Source organism: Pygoscelis adeliae, unplaced genomic scaffold, assembly GCF_000699105.1.
Source record: "Pygoscelis adeliae isolate BGI_AS28 unplaced genomic scaffold, ASM69910v1 Scaffold390, whole genome shotgun sequence".
NCBI classification, from domain to species: Eukaryota; Metazoa; Chordata; class Aves; order Sphenisciformes; family Spheniscidae; genus Pygoscelis; species Pygoscelis adeliae.
In genome coordinates, this window is record NW_008823921.1 from 376335 (window position 1) to 386669 (window position 10335).

Consider the following 10335-nt stretch of genomic DNA (forward strand, 5'->3'; position numbering starts at 1 on the left):
CAAATTTGGCTGCCTACTTAGAGCTGTGATTCTTTCGCTTTCTGCTGTTGACTTTGTTGGATGCAGGTGTGTAGCAGTACAGTTTCAGGATGAACTCTCTAAGCAAACATATTTGTGCAACAGATGTAGTTTTGTACGGGTAAAGCATTTTATTGGTCTTAGTTCTATAATAGAGGATGCAAAACATATACATGCCTTAATTTAAAGGCAGTGTAATAAGTTATATGTAGAATAACTTTATGATTCTATATATTCTATATGTTTTCATTGGGAGGGATTTCTGGAGGTCATGCTGAAAGCAGGACCAAGTAGATCACATTACTCAGAAACTTGTCAAGTTTCTACTGTCTCCAAGAATGGAGATCCCCCAGGGGGCTTTTCTGGTCCCCTGATTCAGTGTTTGACCACATTCATACGGAATTTTTCCCCCCTAATATCAAATCAGAATTTCCCATGTTGCAACTTGTCTCTGTTGCCTCCTGTGTCCTGTCACCATGCATCTCTGGGAAACGTCTGGCTCTGTCTTTCCTGCACCCTCCCATTAGGTAGTTGTAGGCAGCAGTAAGTGTCTGAACAACCCCTGAATAAGACTGAACATCCCAATTTCCCATAGCTTCCCTTCATCTTGTTGGCCTCTGCTGGACTCAGTCCAGTTTTGCTGTCTGCCTTGTATTGGAGAGCCCAAAAGGGAACGTCATACTCCCAAGTTTAGACACACAAGTGTTGAAGAGAAGGGAGCAATCCCTTCCTTTAACCTACACTCTTACTAATACAGCCCAGCTTACTAATACAGCTCCAGCTACACTCTAATACAGCCCAGGATGTGGTTGACCTGCTTCACTGCAAGGACCCACTGCTGACTCCTGCTCAACTTGTTGCCCAGGAGGACCCCCTGCATCCTTTTCTGCAGATCTGCTTTCTCTCCATTCAGCCCCAGCCTGTCCTGTTTTCTGGGAATATTACAAGCTGGTGGAAGGGCTCTTCAGTTGCTTTTGTTGAGCTTCATGAGGTTTGTGCTGGATCATTTCTCCAGCCTGTTGAGGTCCTTCTGAATAGCAGTATGCCCTCCAGCATGTTGTCCACTTTTCTGTTTGGTAACATCTGTGAACCTGCTGAGAGTGCGCGGCGTCCCATCGTCCAGGTCATTAGTAGAGACATTAAACTGTATTGGCCCTACCATCGATCCCTGAGGGACAACACTTGGACTTTGAGCTGCTGATCGCAACCCTTCAATCCTGACAGTCCAGCCAATTTTCCACCCACCTTGTAGTCCGCTCAAAAATTGTATGCTTGCCCGTCTGCTGGATGCAGCTCCCAGCTGTACAGCTGCATGAGTTGTCACGGGAAAGCCAGGCCACCTTTGGCTCTGAGTGATCCTTGGTGGCAGAGGAGGACTCCAGTGGGCTGCAGACTCAAGGAGGTTGGCCTTATTCTGGTGTAAGGGTAGAAACAAGCTTTCATCTGGCTGAGCAAAACAAGTGCAAAGTGAAAAACAGGTTTGAGTGAGGAACAGTATTTGGGAAAAGTGCTGGGGTGAGAGAAATGCTTACTGAACATTTTTCCCAGCCAGGTGTTCGACATCACCTGTAAACACAGTTTTTGGTTGGGTTGTAGAGAGGGTACTCAACAGACAAGGTCCAAACTGCCAGGATGTTAATTAAACTAAATTATTTAGTAAAATATTTGGGATTTTTTTCCGAGCATTTGATTTTGGATCTGTGCTGTTTTAAATAGTAATTATTTGTTTCCTATGTTGACTCCTAAAATCGGTTTAAATTACCATTTCAGGCTGATCTGGTAACATTACATTGTAGCTCTTGGTTAAAATAGTCCTAACATTGAAAACAGAGAACGATGTGCTCTTGCTTCTGTGCAGCTGTTTCACTGCCACCCAGAAGGGACTGCTGCGTGGCCGAGAGGTGGGACGGGTGCGAGAACTGGGCATACTGGTGTGGGTACCAGCCCTCCTCTGGCTGGGGACAGAAAGCATTGCTGGGAGCACACGTGGGGCAAGACTGCAGCTTCCAGATTGTCTCCTGAAATGTTAGCTTAAAACGTGAATTAAGCCCAGCCTGATAAGGCGAACAGGGCATGGCAGCATTTTCCCCTGTGCTGTTGGTGAGGGTGACCCAAAACCCGTGGGTTAGAGCTGCTGTCGCTGTCCGATCCATCTCACCGTGCAGCTGCCCGGCGGATGCAGGGACACACACCACGGGAGAGGGAGGAGAGGCACCCTCCTTCTGAGTGGAGCTCACATCTAAATCAGATGCAGAGTAGCTGACTCTGTAGCTGAGCGTTGTCTCTGGCCACAACTCTGTTAGCCATCCTAGGCAATGGCTGCCTCTGCTTAAGTAGATACCTCTTTTCTCGCATGCCAAATGTAAATGAAAAGGGAAACCAGACACTTTTTTCCATCTCTTACATTTGGAACTGTAGCAGTGTAGTTGAGGATGAAGCTGTTCATTGCACAGTATTTCTCAGGTGCTCCTGGCTGCAGCTTGGTCCTGTCGCAAGGCTGCTCCCCAGCTGTAACGCTGGGGGAAATTGAATGTTCATTCCCGTCTCTCTGGCTGGTAAGGAGAAGTAGTTATAGCCTAAACCAAAGCAACGTTACAGTAAAACTCTGTTTCTAAAGCCAAAGTGAGTCTTGAAAACCAACTCCTTCATAGTAACAAAGGGAGAAGCAAAGAAAAGAGGAGCTGTTTTTTAGGAAATACAATTTCTGGGAGAGATGTCTGAAACATTTAGGTTTTTCCCTGAACCTTTCTCCAGATGCAAAACCTTGCAGAGGAGGGGACTGGGGAGGGAAGTTACTTCTAAATATGACAGGTGGTGAAATGCAGGGTCAGAGCTGGGATTTATTGAAATGCAGTAACGTTTTGTAGAATGTTAAAGATGTAGCCAAGCAGGGAAAAAAATCCTTTGTCTTTTTAATTCTAATATTTTTCCCCCCACAGGTATAGCCTTTACAGACCTCCCTGTAAGTACACCTATTTTCAGTATTTTAACTAAGGATGCAAACAGAAGGGAGGGGGAAGAGTGTGGGGGGGTGTGATTTTTTTTTTTTCTGTTAAAAAACGGTAACGCACATTACTGAATTATGTGGATGCTCCTTCTTCTGAAACTTCGTAATCCTGTGGCTGGGTTTGTGGTCTACTCACATGCCTCCTCTCATCCCTCACCACCTCGAAGAATGTGTTGCTCCTTCTGGAATTAAAGCGAGGATTCAAACTTCATTACAGGTCACTGTCTTCCAAATGCAGTATCGACTGTGGGGAGCGTATGTGCAAAGTCATGGAGTAGCCTCTCATGTCCCATCATCAGAGAGCCCAAAAATACCTAATGATATTATTTTTAGCTTCTTCCTGTCTCATCCAAGTCTTGCAGCCGTGGTGGAGTTGTTCCCTTTCCACGGTGTGGCTAGGGAAGGGTATTTCTGAGAATGAAGGTCAGGCTCAGCTGGCTCATTGCACAGGTTGTTGTCAAGCCTCCACCCGTGATGAGTAACCAGCTCGTGGAATTGCTAGAGGAATGTGTTTGGCACCCGTGTGGGATTGATAGTTACTCCTCTGATTCACCAGCCCCGATATTGAGTTACTCTTGAGTGCAGTGACACCAGCTGAGTCACACGAGGCAATAACGTCTAGTCGGGTCTTAGAAAAGCACGACTTTCACAGTGCTCCTGGACAAGGAGCAGGTGTTTAGGAAAAGAAGATAAAACCAGGTCAGGCATACACCAATACATCCACTGCATCTGTTTCTCTCATATATAGAACTACTTGTCCCAGAGGTTGCACTCCTGTCTTTGTACTTAATAACCCCAGAAGAATTTCCTCTGAGGAAGTTCTTAGTTTCCATAACTTGTTTAGGCCTTCAAAGTGATCGATTTTCTTGGCTGACTTCCACGTCGTGTGGAAGAAAGCTTGTTTTGCATCTCCTGCCAAAAAATCTATTTTGTTCCTATAATTTTTGTGTTGTGAGAAATAATGACTAGCACTCCCTGTTCACCTTCCCAATGGGATTTATGGCTTTACAGATCTCTTCCATACCCCAGCCAGTGTCTGTGCGGGGTTCGTTCCAGTTATTTAATTTGCCTTTTCACATCAGCTGTCAATACAGCTCTTTTTTTTGTTCCTAGGCTCTTTGAACTTGGTAGTGTTGCAGTGTATTCTAAACCAGAAACCCTCATTATGTGGGTTGTTTCACAGTAGTTTATTCACTTGGTCCAAGTACAGTTTATTAAAGTAAAAGAATATTTTACCTGTCCTTTTGGTGCGAGGTCTTGTGACAACCTTGCATCCATGGCAAGAAGACGTTTCTATGGTATACCCCTTAGTTTTAGGTGCTCTTTGTTTTCCCTGTGGATATAGATTACATTAGGAGTCACAGTTTTACTATATTCCTTCTAATTTTTTCACCGCTTTGTCTTCTCTTTGGCTAGACTGCTCCTCTTTCTGAGATGAGAGCAGTCTTCATGGGGATGGATAGATAGATAGATAGTTAGTTAGTTGCTATTTAGGCTCTTATCAATCAAAAATAGCTATCAAACACACATACTGGTTTTTGTTGTTTACAGCTAAAGTGTTGCTGTAGGGCTTCGCAGCACTGATCCGGCAGGCTGAAATTACCTGTCCTGCTTAGCTTAACTTGCATCCTTTTGATCCAGGAGTGCACAGTGAGCTGATGCATTTAACGTGCACTCGTAGGCTGTTCACACCGGTGTTGAGTCTCTGTTACAAATAGGGGACGAACAGCTGGGGAAGATGCATGGGAGCAGACCTGACGGAAGGGCTCTTGCAGCAGTGAGGTCTTGCAGTGCCTCTGAGATTGAATTCAAAACCCTCCTGAGCCCAGGACATCCCCCCATCCTGCTGTTTCTTGATCTCACCAGGTCAGCCTTACAGGATCTCACGCTTGTTTGTGTGTCCCGTGCAGAGGAGATGTTGTTTTAGTGTTAAACTGGAGGAAGATCTGGTCAGGTGTTTTTGGGGATCAGCTGTTCACATTCCTTGTGGCAGAGTTTCCAATGGTTAAATGGTATCTCTGTGCCTTTTACCAGCCAGAGTTTGCGGAGATGTTTTCCATGGAAATCTCCTTCTGGCCTTTACAGCAGCGACTAATCCATAACACTTTTTCTGGGCCAGGAGGGTGAACAGTGGATGCCCTATAGGCCTCCTGCTGTTGAGAATTATCCTCCATGAGATAATTTCTCTTTAAAAAGAGGGCAAGAGAAGCTTGACTGGGTCATTTCGCCCCCTAACTGTGGATGTGAGCAAGGACAGGAGACTTCTGCCTCGGTGTGGATTTTGGACGTTCCTCTCCATGTGCTAAGTGGCTCAGCTGCTGTGTTGGCAGCTTCATCCTAAGGATGCCTGCACCTGATTTTTATCATTCCCATCCTCCTTTTCCAATATCATTCCCTTGAATTACTGCCTTCTTCCCTCACCCTTGCAGGCGTCTATGTATTCCATGTCCTTTTCTGGCCCTTTTTGCTCCCTCGGTCCATGGCTTCTTGGCTGTTCTTCCCAAACAGTTGAGGTTACTGCCCTTTCCTGAAGAAGGGGATGCAAACCCCAAGATAGACTTTTGGTTTAAATATAATGACTATTGTCAGGGATTGTAGAAGTCTTGAGGTAGTAGGGAATTTGAAGTTGATATAACATGCAAGTGGTATTTTTCATTTATTATAGCATTGTGATCCAGGCTCGAACACAATATCCATTCATTGTAAGGTAAAGAAGAGAAAACATCCATCATATGAAAGATATAGAATGTAATCTGTGTTCTTCACCTGCTAAAGCTGCAGTCTAAAAATTTAACTGCAAACGGGAATGGAAACAGCAGTCTTCCCTGAGTGACCCTTGAGGTTCTCTGGTTTGAGCAGCTTGACATGCATTTTTTGGCTCTGGCTCTATTCCATACCTAATTACTGAAATCCCCCAGGGAGGGGCTGTAGGTTGAAAGCTTTTTCTTGCATTACAGCCTATGTGATGTTGAAGCTGACTGGTAGCACACATCAGTGAGAAGCTTGGCCAGTAAACCCCATTACTTGTATGCCTTTCAAGCTTAAATAACTTTTTGGGTTGGCACGTCAGTGAGATTACACAAGGAATTAATTTGACCCTTCAAAATATTACCAGTCTAGAAATTGTTCCCTTGAAGGGCTTATTGCAAAATTCCTCTTTCAGAGGCAAATGATGAAGACAATAATTTGCAATATTTGCAATATTAGGAAGTTGAAATGGATACTTACAGTTGAAAACCACATTTTATTGTGATAATTCTCACACACAGTGAAGCGTATTTGCTTCAGCTTGTTTCAGTTCCCTCTGAAGAGTGTTTGCATCTGTACAAATATACAGCGAGGGGAAAAATTGCATTTGGGCTTAGCACAGGTTGAAGTTAATACAAAAATAACTGCTTGCAAATAGAAGTGAATATCCCACAGAGGGAATTTTCCCCTTTTTCACTGATTTAAGTTAATGCTTAGGCCTAACTCTCTTATTTACACAAGCCCATATCAGGTTTATCCTGCCTGGTGGTTTGCTGAAACAATAGGAAATGTAAAAAAGCCGAAAGTGGAAGAGCCCAGGGGGGATTGCAGGGGCACAAAGGGACAAGGAGGTTAAAAAACAAGTCGGGATGAACTAGGGGGTTGTGAGCAACTGACTGCCAACATCAGAGGCAAGAGGTGGTCCAAAAGTCACAGGGAGGGTGTGCCTGAAGAACTTGGCAGGAGAAGCATCTGCCTGGCCCGTGGGCTCTGTGATGATGTCTCCCTACGTCTGGCAGAGTGGTGGAGATACGTGTACTTCCCAACAGCTGCTAAAGAGAGAGGACACATCCTACATGTGAAAAATGGAATTTTAACTTAGAGACAAGTTGGGGGTAGCCAGCTTCCCCTCAAAGATGAACATACCCAAAAGTGGTTGAAAAATACGGGGTTTTTTACTTCTAACTTCCAAGTATTTTGGGGGTCTGATTCCTGGCTTTGGAAGTCCTTGTGTTCATAATACTAAAAAGTTAATAAGTATGGACTGTGGAAAAGATCTGAACCCTCATTAGAGATATTACCCTGTCGGCTGCGTTGAAAGAAAGGAGAGACTGACTTTAAATATGATGTTTTCCTCTGGTAGCTCCTCCTTCATCATGCTGTATTTTCTTTGCACACCTTCTAACCCAGCGACTTCCTTGGTGTGAGAATAGATGAGGAGGAGGTGTGCTGAGTCACAGTGATGCAATCATCCTGATTTCTGATTTCAATTTCCAGCCTGTATTTATAGATTCTTTTTTTCCTTTGTTTTTTGAGATTTAATAACTTCAAAGGTAGAGCAGGTTGGTCAGGACCTTGTCCAGTTGAGTTTTGAAAATCTCTGAGGACAGAGATGCTGCATCTCTCTGGGAATCTGTTTCAGTCTTTAATCATCCTTACAAGGAAGAATTTCTTCCTTATGCTCCATCAGAATTTCCCTGGCTGCAACTTGTGCCCATTGCCCTTTCACTGAGCGCCTCTAAGAAGAATCTGTCTCCGTCTTTTTTATCACCTCCCTTTTGGGAGTGGAAGACTTGCAGTTAGATTTTGCCTTTTGCCTTCTCTTCTCCAAGCTAATTCCCTCAGCCTCTCTTGTATGCCATGCGCTCCAGCCCTCTGACCATTTTAGCAGAACTCTGCTGGACCCCGTTTGTGAATGTCTTTCTTGTCCCGGGGATGTGGATGTGGAGGGGGTGAACCAAGTACGTACTGCAGATGTAGCTGCGCCCGTGAAAGCAGAGAGAAGTAATCACTTCCCACGACATGCTGGCTCCATTTTTGCTAATGTGATTAGGACTCGTAACAATCTTAATACCTTTAGTAAAAAGTAAAATCCACAACTACAGTAGGTCTCAAGGGGAGATCAATGACACTGCCAATGTCTCAGGTCTCCACAATAGTGAAGAATTAGTTGAATAAATTTTCCAGATCATTGTAGAAAAGTCCATGCCCTGTGCTATAGAGGAGGAGAGAATCATCCTAGCTTTCTTTAGGATGACCGTCTAACCACCAGTAGTAGTTCTTGCTGATTTGACCTGGAGAGAGGGGTCTCCTCCTCCACTGGTCTAACGTCCGACATGGGATCAGCCATGGGCAAGACACTGCAGCCAGGCACCTTCCAGACTTCAGTTTCACTACGTGCATCCATGTCCCTTGCCCAGTGTCTGATTTCTGGCTGTGGCAGTCTCCAGTGTGTTAAAGCAAAGTGAAAAAACCCAACACCAAACAGTTCATGAGTGGCGTGAGAGAGATTGCTTCCTACACCCCGCAGGCTATCAGCAGATGCTCCAAAGCAGAGGATTAGTGAAGTTTGTGTTGCAAACAGAAAAGTAATTTATGCTGCAGAAAAGTAACAGGAGAGTGAATGGAACATGCTCTTAAAAAATGTGATCCAGAGCGAGAACCAGGCATCCCTGTACCTCTTCTGATGCCCTTTCTTTATCCCATATTTAAGTGGGTTCAGGGATTCAATTCGTATCCATAAGCTTATTCTTAAAATAGGCTGAATTCAGAGAACTTCTGGATAGACTTTTACCACCTGTGCTCAGTTAGATCTTAGTCTTTGGGAGCTGAATTACTGGCTGAATTTTAGAGGTACTTTCACAGTGGTAACCTTTTTCTTTTTCCCGTCTTTCAGGGTGGGGGTGGTGTCAGAACTCCCATTGGGATCCATATGCTTGTTCTTAAAATGAAATTCATCTACCAGTAGTGGAATTTCTTGTGTGGATGGCTTGCTGTCTTGGGATCATCAAAGACCTAACGTCAGAGCTCCACTACCATCCATTCCCTTTTCATCAAAGATGTAAAATATTTAGACAGCAGCTTCCAAGGAATAAGAGAGTTCAGTTGAAACAGTGGAGAACACTTAGATCTGCTGATTGAGATGATGCCCTTTTCATATTTTTTTTTTATTATTATTTACTGACTGCTGAACTTTGGTAGAAATTGCAGAAAAGCAAGCCAGCAAGTGGACACGCCATAGACAGCAGTCGTGGCATCGATCACAGACTGCTGGGGGATTGATCCCATCGTTCTGGTTTTATGCAATAACTTCTAATAACTGCACAATAAGTCATGGGGTTCCTTGAGGTGTACCTAAAGGTCTGTTGCCCCTTCCTCTTCCATTACATGTTTCAATTTAAAGAGCAGCTCTTTTGTCTTACCAAACCGTGCGACTGGAACCAGAAAGAGAAAGCTGGGTTTAATGTAGGTTTCTTTTTCTTCCTTCCCAGTCAAATCTCTACCCTACAGTGGGTCTCCAGACTCCAGGAGAGATAGTCGATGCCAACTTTGGGCAGCAGCCGTTTGTGTTCGACATTGAGGACTACATGAGGGAGTGGCGAGCGAAGATTCAGAGCACCATTAAGCGGTTTCCCATAGGAGACAGACTAGGCGAGTGGCAAGCCATGCTGCAGAAGTAAGTCACTGTTCTGGTGTTCAGCTTCTTTTGTTTTCTTAGGCTTTAAATACTTTTTTAATGCTGATTTATGCTTTCTTATGGCAAAAATTGCCAGTCAGTGCATTTTGCTCAAATTGTTTTACCCCCTGTTTTGTTGTTTAATAGTCTTTCCTGTGTAGATTGCTGCTGTTTCAAATGTAAAAGATATGGGAGAAGTTTTCAGCCAAAGACTGCATGAAAGCTTGTAGGAATGGAAGAACATACACTTTGAGGTGATGCACTGGGGGAAGGGGAGTGGAGAGGACACCATAAAAACTCTAACGTAGGAGAAAAGCCAGGATTTAAGTCAGCTGAATTCAGAAATGAAAGAGCAAGAAATAGCCTAAACCAAAGGCTTCCAAACCCAACCTAACTGAAAACACAATTATAGCACTTTTTAAATTTATGAATATTGAATGTATTTCCCATTGCAAAAAGGATTGAGTGGAACTTGATGAGAACACTTGACAAGAGTTGTCAGAGGTCAGGAGCATCTTCTGCCTGAAGAAAGACAGAGTTGACTAAGGCTCTACAGCTTGGAAAGAGGTAATTGAGGGAGCTGAACTGTAGTTGTCTGTCAGTCACTTATATATACACCATGAAAAGTATGGCTAGGAAGTGATTATTCACTGTTTCTCAAAACACAAGAATTAGAGAAAAAGCACCTTCTGGCTTAAAAAAAAATTAATATTATTTTCACTAAGTATATGGTGAAACTGTGGGACTTGCTGCTGCAGAAAGTTATGGTAGTTTAATTGGATTTTAAAAGATGCACATTTAAATATTCACAGTAATTCATGGAGGCCAATTCCATAGTTATATTTTAAAACCCCAAGTTTATGGCTGTTGCTTCTGCTTCTGATTT

General features: G+C 43.8%; 1 protein-coding gene across 1 annotated transcript in view; it reads left to right on the top strand.

The window, feature by feature from the left end:
* The window catches only part of RANBP10 (RAN binding protein 10), an 83192-nt gene that overhangs the window by 55336 nt on the left and 17521 nt on the right, over positions 1-10335 (top strand). Inside the window, exons 6-7 of the mRNA XM_009319979.1 lie at positions 2958-2980; positions 9265-9449. Coding sequence (XP_009318254.1) covers positions 2958-2980; positions 9265-9449 — 208 coding nt within the window. The remainder of the gene's footprint in view (positions 1-2957; positions 2981-9264; positions 9450-10335) is intronic.